The sequence below is a fragment of the Dermacentor andersoni genome, chromosome 3, assembly GCF_023375885.2.
Source record: "Dermacentor andersoni chromosome 3, qqDerAnde1_hic_scaffold, whole genome shotgun sequence".
Taxonomy (NCBI): Eukaryota; Metazoa; Arthropoda; class Arachnida; order Ixodida; family Ixodidae; genus Dermacentor; species Dermacentor andersoni.
Window position 1 is genome coordinate 192591385 of NC_092816.1, and position 17677 is coordinate 192609061.

General features: G+C 43.8%; 1 protein-coding gene across 4 annotated transcripts in view; it reads left to right on the top strand.

The window, feature by feature from the left end:
* The window catches only part of LOC126524404 (focadhesin), a 392101-nt gene that overhangs the window by 237911 nt on the left and 136513 nt on the right, over window positions 1-17677 (top strand). For all 4 annotated transcript variants that reach the window (XM_050172727.3, XM_050172728.3, XM_055067287.2 and 1 more), the window contains one exon: window positions 11907-12138. In XM_050172727.3, the coding sequence (XP_050028684.1) occupies window positions 11907-12138 (232 nt within the window). The remainder of the gene's footprint in view (window positions 1-11906; window positions 12139-17677) is intronic.

The following is a 17677-nucleotide window of genomic DNA, read 5'->3' on the forward strand; positions in this document are numbered from 1 at the left end:
ACAGATATACTAGGAGAATGCCAGCAAACTTGAAAAAGGGAAGAATCAAGAGGCAGACATAGACAAAGTGAGGTGAAGGTGACTGGACTAATAACTGAACTTCATTCTTGAAAACAACGTCCCCCAAGTCCGTATTGAACAGGTGCAAGGCACAACATGCCTGCTTCTCTATTTTTGCCTTTTTCAAGTTTGCTGGAATTCTCCTAGTATAACCATGTACTACCAATTAGCCCAACAAGCCACTCTTATGAAGCCACTAGAGTTGAGCTTCTTTATATCAAGGCCAAATATTTCCGATATCAGTAATGTCAGGCAGTGGAAATACCCGGGTCACCTGCAGGAGAATTCTGAATGTACACTGGACTTCGTCTTGCTAATTTAGCAAGATTGCCTGTTAAGTGTGCCTTCCATTTTACTGCTCTAGGCAATGACTGACTGTGATCAAGATCAACTTTATTTTGCATCTTTGAGCAAATTCAGCTGCATGGCCTCCCATTTAAAGTAATTATCAGACATAGTACAAGAACTGGCTATGGCACAACATTCCAGGTTTAGCTTCCAGCTGCTGTGGGGGCAAAAATACATGTGTGCCCAGATTTAGAACCTCAGGTTTTCATGTTCCCAATCAAGCTCATTATAATGAAGGTGCATGTGATATCTGATATACATTATTATATATTATTATATCTGATATACAGTAATCCCTCGTTATAATGAAATCGCTTTACTCAAAATATTGCTTTATTCGAAATTTCTTCCGATCCCAACCCAAACGCATGCATTTTAAGCCACATTACTCGAAGTGCACGAAGAGCTTGACCCACTTAGAGCGAAGTGCCGAGCAAAGGCATGACCACCGCCGAGTGGCACTGACCCTTTTGCGCATGCAGTGTCAAATTAATACCGCTGACGAATCAGTCTCGCGCAAGCACAGAACAGGCCACAAAAGTACCAAACCCACGACCTGCTAAGGGGGTTACCAGGCGAGTGCCGAGTGCTCCCAGCTGTTTACTGCGGAGCGAACGGAAGCTGTCAACTTCCGTGGTGCAGCATGCCTGAAGCATTATTCTCGGTCGCAGTCACATTTATGGTGTCCTCCGTGATAGAATCCACACAAAAATGTAGTTTTCCTGATGTTTTGCGATGCCAGAAAACTGCGGTCTCTTGTATGCCAAAAAGTGGCCAAAAGATTGTAGGCATACTTGTGCCGTAGCATTCCATGGCGTACACTCGATGAGCAATTTTACCGCTCTAAAGAGCACTTCTGGTGCTCAAATGTGCTGAAAAGCACAAGTGTCCCTCTGAATATTAGTGCCATGTTTGACACGAGGAGCTACGTTAACAAATTGGGAAGACGACTTTGGGGAAGCTGGTCTAGAAATTTGCATGGCGCTCGCCATAATCAGCCTGCACCACAATGAAACACCACCCCTAGCTTCGTTGCACTTTTGACGGTGCAAATCGACCGATAATTTGCCGAAAACACGAAAAATCAGAGCGTCGCCAGCAGCGAGTCAGGCTGTAAACATACCGGGTCGATGCAAGCTGCTGCTCTCCCGGTGATTTTCTCGAGCCAGTCATGCTCGATTCGGGCCATCCGACTTTAGACAAACGGTCTAAATGCATGGTAGGGTCATTGAATTTTGTTCCTAGACATTTGTCAGTGGCGCAGACGTGACCATGCATGAACACCGACACACGAACCTTAGAATTAGCACAGTGTCGTCGACAATGGTGCGCCAGAAAACTATCATTTTGCAATCAATCCATCGGCTGCACACTCCGGGAAAAATTGCCCAGTGATCATGCAAGGCCCCTACTGAAAAACCGTTCCATTTTCACAATCACACTGCATACCCACAATGAGTGGCTAATCGTTTTTTTAGCACAACAAACACAACCTCAGACTCGAGTCACGGCATTTTCGTCCATGACCTTCACCCCCCCCCTATAGTAGTAGCCACTGCCTTCCCCTCCTCATTCGCTCTCCAGTCTGCAAGCCGTTTGGATGCCAGTCACTCCTCTCACTCGCCTTCATGTCAGCTCCTCGCCTCCTCACTGCCAGTTTCGATGTCGCTGCTCCTTCAAAGTTGCCCTTTTCTCGCCTGTCCTCCCGAGCACAATCTTCCACCAACGGGTGCCCTTCCGCGGTTCCTGCTTCTTGGTCTCCACAACTTCGATCGCCTTTCTTCCGCTACACGTGAAGCCAATGCCAAGCCCACCATTGCATCCATTGCCATCACCAGCGCACACTGACGAGGAAAGCGAGATGCTTTGGCGACATTTTGAAGCTTCTGCCTTCTGCCGCAGTGTTCAGTCACTTTGGCGCGGACGGTGCGTGATTTGGATCCGTGCTGCAGGCCATGTGATTGTGTGTTATTCCGAGTGCTTCATTAGGCGTGCCTCGCATGTGCTTTTGTGGCCTACTGTACTAAATGTCTTCGTCAGTCTCCAGGCAAAGGTGTCTAACTTTGGAGCAGAAAGTTCTGCTGATAAAAGAAGTGGAGAAAGGCGGCCGGCAGAAAACTGACATCGCGAAGGAATTTGGCATACCACCGTCTACTTTATCAACTGTATTAAAAAACAAGGAAGCTGTGCTGGATAGCTTTTAAAAGAGATTCTTGGCAAAGGGAAAGAGGAATCACGAAGGTGCACTTGTACAGTGGCTGAGGAACACCAGGAGTGCAAATCTCCCCATACATAGACCTTCACTTACTGCAAAAGGCGAAACTCTCGCCCTGCGAATGGGCCATAATGATTTCAAATGCAGCAACGGCTGGCTTGAGCAGATCAAGAAACAACATGGCGTGACCTCAAAGTCAATCGTAGGTGAGACTGCGGCTGGGAACCGTGACACTGTAGACGTATGGCACCAACATTGGCTCCAAACTTTACTTCAAAAGTAGGAAGAGAAAGACATCTACAACCTAGATGAAGCTGCATACAAGATGGTACTGAATCGCGCATTTACTACCGCTGGCAGATCATCATCTGGAGGAAAGCAGAGCAAGGAGCGTGTCACGCTGCTGTTTGGTGCAAATGCAGAAGGTGAGGACAAGCTTCCCTTGTTGATACTAGGGAAGGTGCAGAAGCCACGGGACTTCCGAAATGCCAAGCAATGCAGCTACAGAAGTAAAAAGGGAACATAGATGACTGCTGCTACTTTTGAAGACTATGTGCGCCTTCTGGATAGACGATTCGACGCAAAGAACCACCAAGTGCTTTTCATGAATGACAATTGTCTGAACCACAAGAAGATAGACAACCTCGAGGCAATCACTGTGGAATTTTTGCCTGCAAACACAACTGCAGTACTGCAACCGATTTATCAGGGCATCATTGAGACCACGTAGAAGCTATACTGCAAGGCCCTTTTGCAGCGCATGCTCACAGCCTATGACACCAGCAAGAGGTACAACACTGATTTGCTTGGTGTGACCCATTTGCTGAACTTCTCATGGAAAGAACTCGCACCTTCGAAGGTCACCAACTGCTTTGCGCATGCCGGCTTTTCTTGCGCCATCGTCAGCAACCCTGACAATGACCAGCATGATGATGACTGGACTTGCAGCAATCTACGAGGCTGTTCATAAAATTGCTGGCCAAGAGGTAGAACGTGACTTCAAGACATTTGCGTTGGCAGATGCTGCTGCTCCCGTGGTCGCCTCAGCAACGGATGCGAAGATACTAAGTGACACTGTTGGTGGCCCCGACGAGGATGAAGAGCTGGCAGATGAAGAGCCACGTGAAGTGCCAACTATGGTGCAGACGCGGGAGTATCTATGCCTGCTGCGAAATTAGGTTGAAAGCATGAGCGGCGACCATGGCCTCGTGCAATGCTTGGTCAAATTAGAGCAGGAGTTGCTCGCACCCAGTAAGAACTTGAAACCGGCAAAGCTGACTGCATTTTTTGCACCTGAATAAAGTTTTGCTTCATGAATACATTTTATTTTGACTTCCTCGCAGTTGTGGCGCAGTTAAAGCTTGACTGCATTAGCTTTTCTCGAGTGGTCGCTTATATTGAATTACCGCTTATAACTAATTTTTTTGTCATCCTGCTGACTTCGTTATAATGAGGGATTACTGTGGTTCTGTATAGAACATGCCTCCACGGCCTTGCGTCACAAGGGCTCTGTTAGGGTAGTAGTGCTCCTTGTAGATGTATACGTCTGACACACCGTATTTACTCGGACAATGATCGCACTTGCGTAATGATCGCACCCCTAAATTTTATCATCAAAATTAGCTTTTTTTCTTTCCCATGTAATGATCACACCTCAAACGTATCGCAGCGATATGTCGCCTGCCAAGTCTAGCTAATGATGATCACGCTTACCATCTGTCGAATTCTGTCAAATGCTACGTGAACGACTCTTGAAGACATACCAAGCGGTCTGCACGCACCAAACATTCTTAAGCAGATGCCCCATTTCATTCCTTTCATCACTTTCTGTACTTCCATGAAAAAAAAAAAGCTACAAGCAAACTTGCCTTGGCTTTATTACTTGTAGGCTTCATAATGGTTTTGGCCAACAACAACATAAAAGGCGCCTTTCGATTCTTCTCGTCTGCACTTGTGGGCACGCAACCAATCGCGAGCGGAAACTATAGTGGCCACGTTTACACTGATACGTTAGAAGTTGTGGGGATGCGCGATAAGTCGGATTTCTAGATTTGTCGCGCGCCCATCGGCAGGTTTTGGGGATAGCAACTCGGCTAGCAGGCATTGATCTATGAAAGGTGCAATAAATGCCCTTGTGATTGTTTGCACTACTGTGTTGTCATTCCTTTGTCCCAAGAGTACGGAGGAGAACCCCATATCTCCTACAAAGTGCAGCCTATTTATACGCCCGATGCTTGTAACGCAGCTAAGTTGTTCGCTCACCCTTAGCGGAAACATGCCATATTAGGATAGCAGTGAAGACAAATGCCGCAGTTTCCGGAGCATGCCCGCCATGTGTTTCTATGTCACTGGCAGCTACGCGCACCCATCTCTGTTTCTGTCCCCTCAAAGGGGACATGGCTAGGTTATTGTCGCAAACTTGCCGATATTAACGATATTATTCACTACTGATACGGAAGAAACTGTTCCAGTGCGCGTAATCTAATCACGAGAAGAAGAAAAAATTTTGTTCGGCACGTTTGGCTTGCTCTGCCGGCTGCCATATTTGTTTTGGTGTCCCGCACTGTTACAGCGGCAGCCGCCTGCTTGTTGACCTGTTATCATCCTGCAGCAAATGCGGGATGAAAAAAAATTATTTTCGCAGGAAATTTGACCAGCGTAATGATTTCACCCCTGAATTTTCGTCAATTTTTTTACAGAAAAGTGCGATCATTATGTGAGAAAATACGGTATTTTACTACATATATCATCATCACAATGTAGCTTTCGTGTCCATAGTACAGCTCATTACCCATTGGCATAATTTTATTACGCATAGGTTTTACGCACTCTACAGCGACTGTTTGGGCCCCTTTACAGCCATGTAACACCTACCTCTCATAAGTTGTACCTCCACTACTGGCCTGGTGCTGTTGGGTCATATTTGGTCCTTGCGTCATAAAACACCACATTCGTCATCATCAGCCTTGGTCAGGTGCTCCGCAGCTGCTGGGGACTAAGGGTAATGGTTTATCAAATGAGACATTTGGAAGGGAGTGGCCGAATACTGCACCAGGGAGGCCAATTCCTGTTGTGAGGGAATGTCTTTTGTTGAAACTTAGTGGGTCTTCCTAATTGGATTACTGGCTCTCAGCATTTTTACCGGTGTCAGCCGCCACTCCAAGCCTGGAGATGTAGTGTACTGGAGGAGGTGAGTTTGAGCTTACCACCTTCAGATTTAAAAGGAAGAAAAAGAAAAAGCTGAGATTCAAACTTCTGACTATGGCAGGCTAGCATTCAAGCTAGCTCAGTCAGATAAACCTGCAGGCTGTGAGGGCACCTTATGGCGAAGAATTTCAGCCTAGAGGATTTTGCATGCATAAAAACTCCATTGATTTATCTGCAACAGGTGGGTTAATAATATTAAAACATAGAATTACATCCAAATGGTTCTAACTGCATAGTTCTGAAATCTCACGTATGCAGGCGGCCATATTATTCATTGAAAGTATTCGCTGCCGTCAGTAATGGCACTGACTCCGCCTCTGTAATCCCCATGATTGGCTTTGAAGCTGAGAAGGCATGGTGCTTTCCATAGTGTCGGTTCCCGAATGCTACCTTTGCCTCAGCACAGGAGTGTTACGTGGTGAAGCGCACATGAAGTAGTGCGGTGAAGCTTAAGCGTGGGAAGGAGCAATTTGTTACGGGGCACAGTATGCATTCCATAATTATACACAAGTGCACCCACCCTCTCCTGTCAAAGTACAAGCACCAACTAACTAATGGCTAAGAAGTGTACTGGCAGGACTCCAATTATCTTGCTATCACTTGATATAAATAGCTAATTTTCGAAAATATTTGCTTCTGTATGCATCTCTTATATATTCATATTTGAAAATGTTTGACTCGATTTGCAATATGCTTTATCATTTTTATTTTTTGAAGATATTTTATTTGCTGTGTATTCTGCTTTCCCCTCCCTTCAGTTTTCTATTTTGAATAAAATATACACTACTCCTTACTACTCAAACTGGATTAAGATGTTTTTTTTTTAAATGCTTACTTGAGAGAGTGACAGTATTGGGTGACGTGGTGGCAGCCTGTCTTGAGATAAAATAAAGTTCTGTGTCGCTCAGGGAAAACCTGGAAAACTCAGGGAACTTGAAAATGTAAACTTGGTAGACACCCTGATTCTAAGCAGACACATTTCGACAGCGTGCTTCGGAAGTTGCTGTAGCCCTTTTCATAAATCTTACATGCGTAAAAACTCTCTTGACTTATTTGCTATAAATGGGTTTTGCTGTTTGCAATAGGTAGCAAAATATAGAGTTATTTCTATATGGTTCTAACCTCGTAGTTCTGGGATCTCACGTACGCAGGCGACCATGAATGTGGCCTGGTATATGAGACATTTCGATCACCTTGAACAGCACCTAAAAACGAGTAGGGGGCAAAAGAATGGTGGAACTGGTCGCTTCTCCTACTCGAAAGGCCATGAGACACATATGTAAGGGGGTACATCCGTCTTGTGCTACATCGAAGGCCGAGCCGACAAGTGTGAATGAGGTGTACTGGCATATACATATACCTAAATATATCTGGAAATTTTCACTCACAAATCTGAAGACTCTGGCACTGGATTTTCCGCGACCAGGCCCTTAACGCTACTTGCGTTCAAAAATAATGTGCACGATGCGCTTGCTTTGATTATAAGAGGGGGGCATCTAACAGGTTGTCTACCAACCGGAAAAACCGGGAATGCTCATGGATTTTGAATAGTCAGGGGAAACTATCACCCTCTCTCTATTCTGTCCTCAATTAGCAAAATTATTGAAAAATTATTTCTCAAATGTATTAACAAGTACCTAGACAAATTTAATTTACTAAAGCCTTGCCAATTTGGCTTTCGTGCAGGTAGTTCGACCAACTTAGCTTTACTATCATTAATCAATGTTTTAAAGTCTTCCATCGACGACGGCAACTTCATCGGTTCTGTATTTCTTGATTTTACTAAAGCCTCTGACCCTGTTGATCATAATATTTAATTTACTAAACTAGAATCATTGGGTATAACTGGTCCATCTTTAAATTAAAAAAAAAATTACTTACTTGATCGCGAACAATCAGTCTGCATAGATGGCATTTACTCAAATGTTAAGGTCATTAATCAAGGGGTACCGCAGGGCTCAATACTTGGGCCTTAAGTGTTTTGTATCTGTATTAATGATTTACCTGACTGCATTAATACATGTATCTCTAATGTTATCCTTTACACTGATGATACCACCATTTCCATGTCACACAAATCGTTAACAACGCTAATCGCTAAAATGAACAACGAATTGACCAAAGTTATTCAGTGGTGTTCTTTAAACAACCTAATTTTGAACCCACGTAAAACTCAGTTCATGATTTTAAATCATCTCAAAAAGTTCTCCCTCATCTACCACAAGCATCCATAGGCCACCATTTAATCCTTGCGGCCAATTGTGTAACTTTCCTTGGCATAAAATTAGACCCTAACTTCAAGTTTATTAATCATATTGCTTATGTTAGGCAAAAAACTGCTTTTGGTATAAGAGCTCTCATTAAATCTTGTCCATTTCTTTCTGTTTACACCTTATTGTCTTTATACTTTGCCTTCATACATATTCACTTTACATATGGCATTACTATGTGGGGAAATACATGTAACTGTCACCTTTCACCCATACAGCACATTCAAAACCAGGCCATTCGCATTATTACCAACAGTTCTTTCTACTCTAATGCTGCTCTGCTCCTTCAGGCTAACTTCATTTTTCCTATATATGGCTTGTTTAAATTTCATTTACTTATCACTCTATTTAAATTACTTAATAGCTCGCGGTTCAATTAATAAATTTTAGGTTGCTCATAAATATCAATAGCACTAGGTTTTCCCATAATCACAACTTTCTATTACCTAAATGCAACACGAATTATGGCAAAATGGCTTCCTCCTTCTCAGCGATTCAACTGTGGAATGACTTACCCCATGCTCTTAAATCATCATCATCTTTGCATGCATTCAAATGTGAACTTAACATTTCATTTTGTATAGCTGGTTGTCCTGATTAACTTACTTTGTATATAAAGTGTGTACTACATTTGTTAAATAGGTTATAACAATTTATATTGGTAATGTGCAATCATTATTTTTTACATGCATGAATCCTCGTATAAAAATCCAATGTAGCCCTTTTCACCACTTCGTTCACTTTTTTTTTACTTATATAATACATAATTTTACACTGCTGTATTAATTATTTTGTCCCACTGCAGTCGTTTGACTTTGGGACCCTCACCTGTATACTATTAACAACAAACTATGTATCTTGAAAGAGTAATATGCTGAAACTGAATTTGAGCTTCTATGAGGAAAAATTATCTGTGATTTTATTGAAAGGAAGTCACCCTAATGCTGACACGAGTAAAAGAGCGGCCACAGGACACGTATACAAAGGGGTATAGTAACTGTGGCACGCGCAAAAGAGATGCCAAGAAAACTATTTACAAGGAGGAAGCTCTGTGTTGCCTCCAAAGCACAATGTGTTCTTTTTTTCATTCTTTCATCACAGCTTGTCCAAAAACTTGGTCTTTATGGAGAAAGAAAAGCCAGCGATCTTCCTTCTTTGCTTTTCTTTGTAAAAGAAAATATAAACGTTTTTCCTTGTGAGGGATGTGGAAAACTTGCAAACATGCAATGACCAAGTCACTTCACGTATGTTTTAGGACATGTTAACCTGCTCTCTGAGTAAGATGTCACCAAGAATAAAAAGATAATGGAATGCTTTGCATGAGTAGCACTCACTCTGTATTGATAGGCGCTGTCCACGCTCATCCAAGGTGTTAATTGTGCATGAATGATTATTTATGTATAATTTGCTTGCTGACGACCATGCCAACAATCATGCTGCAGTGAATATTGATATTTCTGCTCAGCTCTGCAGTCAAATTGGCATGCAGTGATGCAGGCAGAGTCTGAATTATTAAAAGGCATGTCTTTAAGTGTCCGAAATTTTGGTTGGTCTTATGCAATAAGTATTGTCCAGCGATGGTGCTGCAAAGTAGTCAGAATAACTGAGCATGTCCGAATTATTGGTCGGCGTCATTTGTGGACCAGCCAGTTGCTGAACAGAGGCTCTATCTTTATGAGGAAATGTGGACCATTGATAAATGCCTGGTGTCATCTAAAGTTATGCATGAGCGTTACGAGGGACTCATCATTGGGTCTGGCCAGGTGTTTCTGGCTGGTGCGAACTCTGGCCTTGCTGAACACATGGCTATGCTGGCAGCCGTTAATAAAAAATTCGTGAAATTTAAAGGCAACATCTGAGTAGCTTCACTCGACTGAAGATAAATAAAATACAACAGGATGTGTAAGCAGGTTTGTTGTCTTCATTTAAATAAAGGGATACTCAAATTTAGTGTTTTTTTTTATTAAAAGCCACAGCAACATTGTTTTACAACAAGCAAATAACTTATGGAATGAAGCTTGTCAAGTTTAAGTGTTCGAAAGTGTCTAGGGCATGTCTAACAATTCACATTTATTTGTTCCAAAGTGCTCCAAAATCTGTATTTAGATGCTTGATTTATTTCAAATCTCAGTTTGTCAGTAGCACCACTGGGAACACCAAGAACAAGTGATGTAATTTGTTGGCTGAACATGTAATATAACTTATTATTTGAATGTGCTTTTGTAATCAGAATGAAAGCAGTGTGTTGTTATCGTCGTCGTGCAGTGCGAGCAACCCGAGACACAGGTTGGTGGTTTCTCATTGATGTATGTTTTAAGACGCCGACAAGAAACAAATGAAATTGAGCTGGTAGGTGACACCAAAATATGATGCCACCAGAATGAAACAGAAAGCGCACTTCACCACGCCTGCAGCTGGGAATGGTGCCATGCTTGGGTTATTACCTATTAAATGCATGCAGTGTGCTTCCAACGGCACTCTGCCCCATGCGCTGTGAAACAGATAGATGAAGGTATTCATCGCAGTAGGGTTGGCGGCAATAGCTGTGAGTGCGGCGTGCGATGACCCGAGAAGTGATTTGCTGGTACTGGAATAAGAAACTTATCGTACGCTGGCGTTCTTGCATGAGATGGGTGGGAGAGTATTGTGGTGAAGTTGCCACGGCAGGCAGCTACTCCTTTCGATTGTGCATTCCTTGCACATATTTTTGATTACATGTAATCTAGCAGCTGGAAAACGTATCATACAATCGCAGTTTGGTGATGTACTGAATGTTGGTGCCGAAAGATTGTGTTTTTCAGGAATGTATGAACCAGTAAAATATAAACATATTTTAATTGGGTCATTTTTTGTGTTCTTGATTGCGAACTTTGGCACCAGGAAATCACACGTAAGGGGATCGTGTCAGCGATGTTCTACTGTACATATGCATGTGCACATACAAACATGCAAATGCATTCACGCAAACACATAAGCACACACTCATGTCCAAGCAGGAACACACAAACATGCACACATACAAAACACGTGCGCCCATGCATGTGCATATATGTGCGCACACGCACATGCACGTGAACACAGACCTTCTGTTGTATATTGCATATTTTTCTGCAATTAATCTTCTCCAGAAGATTGTTCACATCAAGAAATGCAGATAGTGTGAGTATAGACCTCGGAGCAAAGTTACTGTGACCGTAAATTCATTCGATTCCTCGAGCACAACAATACATCCTTGGTGTGCGATCACTGCCACCCCATGGCATCATGGCGGCACTGCTGAGGCTTTTAACTTGTTCTATGTGGTGTTGATTATGTATCTCTACTCTTTCTCATTTCTACAGTTAATGTATTATGAAACCTCTTAAATGTGTGTACATCTTTTTTGTCACTATAGCCCACATATTTCTTTGAAATACGCGTGTTTCAGGAAATAGACTATTTGAAGTTGATGCTGTTCCCGTGTGTTCATGCGCTCTTGTTGCGTCCTCGTCTTGTTTTCGCTACACTAGTATTTAGAAGATGGTGTACCAATAAGCCTGCATTGCTATGCTAGTTGCATGCTAAATATGAATCACGCAGGATAAGGAAGGGGCACTTGTTGAAGCAAGCCATACAGTCGAGCGCCTCTACAATGAATGCCTATACAATAAAATGACCTGTTTAACATCGAAATAATTCTGTCCCGGTTCTACTGTCAGCTGTGCAGTGCATGACCTTTACAACAAAGTGACCTGTATAACGAATGTTTTCGGAGGCCCCGAGCACTTTGCTATAAAGGCGTTCGACTGTGTCCGTGCTCTACGCAGAGGCCGTGCATCACAGCAGGGCAACGCCCTCCTGGCCCTTTGTGCCCTGCTGGAGGCCACCACCGAGCACCTGCAGGGTCTGGACACTGCTGCACGGCGACACGCAGCACGCACTCACACTGCATGGGTGCATGCCCTGCTGGACCTGGTGCTGGAGTGCTGTGGGTTATCACCCGCCCGCCGGGAGCTCCCAGAGAGAGGGGGCACCCACGATTTCCAGTGGCTGCTCAAGGTGATTAATTCTTTCTTTCACCACTTTTTCAGGTGTGTGGCTGGCAGGAATAAAATATCCACTATGGAATTGTAATTTTAGCTTGATCTGTGTTCTTATACTGTGCAGCCTCAGTATATCATGTTGCATTTTCAGCAAAGGAGTTTCAGTAAGTTGCAGATTTTATTAAGTGGACGTATTAAATTTCAGTAAGAAAAGATGCTTCACAGGTTCTTAGAACAGACACGTTGAATAGCGTCTTGTCAATAAGCAATTGTGAAAGAATTCCTGCAAGAAAGTTGGCGAATAATGACAGGATAATCACGCACTGGTAAAGCTGCTATTGAGAGTGAAGTGCTTTTGTGCAGGCTGCACCAACCTCCAGCGACCACTCATGGTGCCATGTGTATGTGTGTACCCCAATGGCCTGCCAATGTTAGGCTGCCATTTTGTTTATTGGTGTAGCTAAGAATTGCCAAGATCAGTGTTATGATAAAAATACACTTCAATGATACCGAGGTGCTGACTCGTTTTCTTGTCACCAAGGCACTTGTAAGTACAGTTTTGGTTGCCTTTGGCACATGGGGCCCCTGCTACATTTGATGTGTGTCACTGGTTTTCACATAATCATGACAAATGGCACAATGGCGAATTTTATCGGCTCCCCGGTGGAGTGTTTTTTACCACTCAGCAGCAACTTTTGCATGTTGCAGGACACATGCAAATACAGTCACGTAGCGACACCATGAAGTCCACTTCAACAAGAATTTTCACCACAATGAAAATTTTTCTGTTCTCTGCTGATGCCCCATAAAACATAATGGGTCAAAAATTTGCCCCAAAATAATGACTTTGTGAACACGTTTTCATTTCAAGAAACATTTTATGGAGCGGATGAGGACAAGATTATTTAAATTACAGCTCATTGAAAACGCAATAATTGTTGTATGTGCTGATAAACAGTTGACATAATAGCATAAAGAATACAAACTTCAGATGCTGCTTGGGCTACAACATAACGTTAACTAAACACCCTCCATACATGTTTCTGCTGACCAGGATAAGTACTGCCAACCTACCCTCCTTCTTTGTGCTGCTCCCTCACTCGTCCCCTCAGCTTCCAATGTCAAAGGAACTATCGTGTGATTCCGGCTTACTGGAGATGCACAAGGACATGATAAATGCATTTATAATTCACATACTAATGCATAACAGAAACATTATAACTCTCTACAAGCTTTCTATAAACAGCTGCTTCTCAAAAAGTCTTCTACAATTCATAGAAAAAACAAAATAAGAAAGTCCTAATATATTTATACTGAGTTCGTCGACATCTTCGTGTTGACTCGATGTCGCAGGCTTTATGTTGCGTCATGCGGCTCGCTGATGCATTGAAAATATTGGTGTCACTGCCTCTGATGTTAACTTAGCTGGTCTGGCCGAGCTGTGAAGATAATGTGGGACTGATGCACCTGAATCGCTTGGCCTTCTCAGCTAGGCTAGCCGCAGCTGCTCGTGACGAAGGCACCGTCAGGTCGTAGCTGTAGTTGTCCTTGGTGGTGTGCCTGCTCAGCTCACAGGGCAGCACCGGGGACGCTGCCTTTACTGAACCGCTGCTGTCCCCACAAACCGTCCATCTTGTCCAGGATGTAGCTCATTCTTCTCTTCGCCATCCCAACTCGTAGCTGGGCTTCTGCTTCCTTATCACAAAAGTGCACGCAATCAAAGCACGCGCCGCATATCACCAAAGCCAGCAAAAGAGCACGTCGGCCCCACAACAGCTTCGACATAGGGAGAGAGTGCATACATCACAGACAACTGGCACGATCAACAGAAACTAGAAGCTTTGAGAAGATACTTGAAGAAGAGAGGTGAGAGAGGGTGCGCGCCAAAACACCCTATCAGAACTCGACACATGGTGAGCATAGCGAGAGGGAAGGGTGACAGCCCAAGCGTGCGCCAACAGATGAGTCACCACCCTTGTCAAAGATGTTTCTGTGGCCGTGGTTGAAAACGCGAGAAATGTCTAGAAGATCCCCAGGCTTTGTTCATGCTATGGGAGCATGACACCGTTAGAAAGTTCAAGAAACGTCGGCGGAGGTGATAGAAGTACTGTGCTGGAATCTCAGAGATGAGACCGCGCCCGTGAATAGATGTGACACATAGACAGACCGTCTGCAGAAGAAGGAGATTCCCTGGCAAGCTAGCCGACAAGTTCCTCGGCATCTACATTTCAGGAAGAAGTCCCTTCTTCAAGATTTACCTTAAGTTACGGCGAGGATGTCTCGCTCTAGACCAGCATGGGTGAATATGAGTGGACACTTGGTATTCCTATTCATTCTGCACTGTATGTGTCGAACTCTTTGTGCTTGTCATTAATAATTTTCCAGAGCTTGTTAACACCCATTTGAATTGCATTGTGATGTGCCTAGCCGAAGCGGGTATGTGTTTATGTAACCGCCTTATTTGAAGAATATATTTTGTTCAGTTTTAACAACTCTGTGCTCTGATGCAGTCTTTGCATGGACCACAACGGGCGTCCGCTGGCGTACCAGAAGGCCCCTTATTAATTGTCCGTACTTCCATGGGGTTATTTTCGGAAGCTGAAAAGGCGGCTCTGGAATTTGGCTCGGCATTGGCGCTTCTTTTATAGGGTGCACGACGCTCCTTCAACCTGTCCTTGTCTCCTATTGGTCCTGTAGCTCCTTGTGCATTTTTCTCTTTGTATTCTTCGATTCTTTTCTCTTTCTTTCGCCACTTTGTTATGTTCTCGCATCTTCTTTATTTCTTCCTATGAAGCCCTTGTGCATTTTTGCTCTTTCTTTATTTTTTTTCTTCTCACATGTTTCTCCCGAAATGGTTTTTGGGCTACAAGATACAGACAAAGGAAAGGTGTACAGGGCACACAAAGTGCTTTGTAAATCCTTGTACTCCCCTTCCTTTGTCTGCGTCTTGTAGCGCAAAGACCATTTTGCAATGCATAACCAACTCGCCTAAATTGCCACTTTCACTTGATTCATTCTCTCCTTTCCTATGTTTCTCCTTTTGAACCATAACACGTAGTCCTAGCTTCCAGTTCCAAGCAGAAGCAATGTCTGCTACAGCTTCGTAGAGGTGCAAATGGGCAACGAGCAAGAATTCAAGAACTGGAAATCCTCGAAGTGGAACTGTCGGAAATTCCAGAAGTGGAAATTGCAGAAGCAGAAATTTCAGAAGTAGAACTGAAGCTGGTGACTAATCAGAGAACAGCGGCATACTCAAAGGGGGGTGCTATTAGCAAGAGCAATGGTAGTGCATGGATGGAGAGGCTTTAGTGTAAACAAAACAGAAAGCCGCCATGCAGTGATAGTGATGGTGATGCAACATGCTCTTATGACGGTGCATCCAATCTTCAAAAAGGGATTTGCATCATGTTGGTGTAGGAAATGGTGTGCCTGCAAACATACTCTGTAACTTTATTTTTATATTTCTATTTACGCATTTTTTATGAAGTTTTTTAAGATTGGCTTCGATATAGAAGAGCGATAGGTTGTGTCTAAATTCATGCCCCAGCGACAGCCCCCTCTAGGAAGGAACAAATCTCGACGTGCTTTTGCTGGCTGCATGCGGTGGAGGCGATTGCAGGAACCCTTCTGAGGTCAAATCTGAAGCTCTAATCTCGACACACATAGCGGCTGCACGGCCGCCATTATCCGCCATGTTGACTCTCTGATTGGCTTTGGAGAGCTCATGTGCCTTGAAATTTGTGCCGGGAAATGGAAGTTTTACAAAATGCAATTTTGAGTTTTCATCAAGATGACGAAACGTGATGTGGGGCTGCAAGTTTTACGGACTAATACATTTTTTTCGTCCTTGGCAGTTATATTGCAATGTTAGCGCTTCAAAAAGAAAGTGAGCGGTAGCGCACGGAAGTCAGTGCAATGCATCTGCAATTTCGCGAACATGCGGTGGCAATCCAATGTAGGTACCATGTCAGCTTGCTGATTGGCTGAAAGAATGTGCCGTGGGGAGCGTTACAGGAAGGGCTGCTTCGTAAACGTCAATTTGACGTTGCATGATGTTGCGCTGGACCGCCATCGCAGAGATTCTTCGTCATGATTTATGGTGCGACGAGCTGCGCGAAATATGCTACGAGCAGCCATATGCAACGGCAGCCGAGAGGAATGCATATTGCCACATTTCCCCCGCCGCCGGACGCAATGAAAATCTTTTGTTTATAACGCTTGCTCATAGTATTTGCATCGCTCTCTGGTGGTGTTGGCATTTGTGTTTTGGGCCATCGTTTTTTTTTTAAACACATTTATTTGAAATAATATTGGTTGAACATTTGAAACATTCTGCGACGTCCTCCATTTTTCCCTGCTGCGTTTGTGCTGTAATCAAGATTAATGACTCTTCGCATCATCAGAAGTTCTGACAACAGCGACTTATCAATTTATAAAAAAGAAATGTGTGCAAGGCGGCACCTCGAAGTTTCCTCACATAGTTTTGGTAAGCAGTGAAGTGAACAAGAGATGGCAACACTGGTGCTTGCGTCACGCAAGCAGATACCTCTGACGCGCGCAACGCTATCGGGGGTATTTGGCCAGCCGAGTCGGGCTGAGTCACTTGCGTTTTGTGAGATAGCGATAGCGCGGCCTGGAATCATTACCACTGGTAGGTCACGTATGTTGTCTCAAGTTAGAAAACAAGCATGTTGGCGCCAATATATGATGACTCATTCCGTCTCCCGGAGACACGCATCCTGCCTAATGAAGCACACGACGGCTTGTACGCTGCACACAACGGAAGCGAGAAGTGTTTTCGATGGAATGATCGTACGCTTTGAGCTAGCTGCTTTATTTTTACTGGGGAGGAAAACTGTTTTGCTTTATCAAGAGCATTAGGTTCAGTTCATTCATTTCAGTTTTATAGGCAAAACGTCAAGTTTACTTCACGTTACAAAAGCAAAACAGGACCATCAGCACCATTTTGTAAGCGTCGTGCCTACATTGTGCTTAAAAAAAATGGCAGAATGTCCAGAATAGAGCCCCTGGAGTCAAATTTGTCTCACATATGGTACGATGCACATGAGAAGTGACTTCATGATTGCATTGCCACTTGGTCATCATTTCCTTAAGTGTTCCCTAGAAAAGCATGTCACAGCTGACAAGGAAGAGAAGCTTTTGCCCCTGGAAGATAAGGCTCGAATTATCTCCCAGGCTGAAGCTGGGAGAAGAAAAATGATTCATTGTGGAACCTATTGGGATTCCGAGAAGCTCAGTCTTAATGATAATGAAGAGCAAGGATGCCATAACAAAAATGCCAGCTTTAGGGATGAGCCAAGCCACTGACGTACAAGCCGACGGTTGCTTGGTGCTGCCCAAGAAAATTTAAAAATTATGGGCTTTTATGTGCCAAAACCACAATCTGTTTATGAGGCACGCCGTAGTGGGGGACTCCGGAAATTTGAACCATGTGGGGTTCTTTAACGTGCACCTAGTACTAAGTACACAGGTGCTTTTGCATTTCGCCCCCATTGAAATGCGGCTGCTGTGGCTAGGATTTAATGCCGCGACCT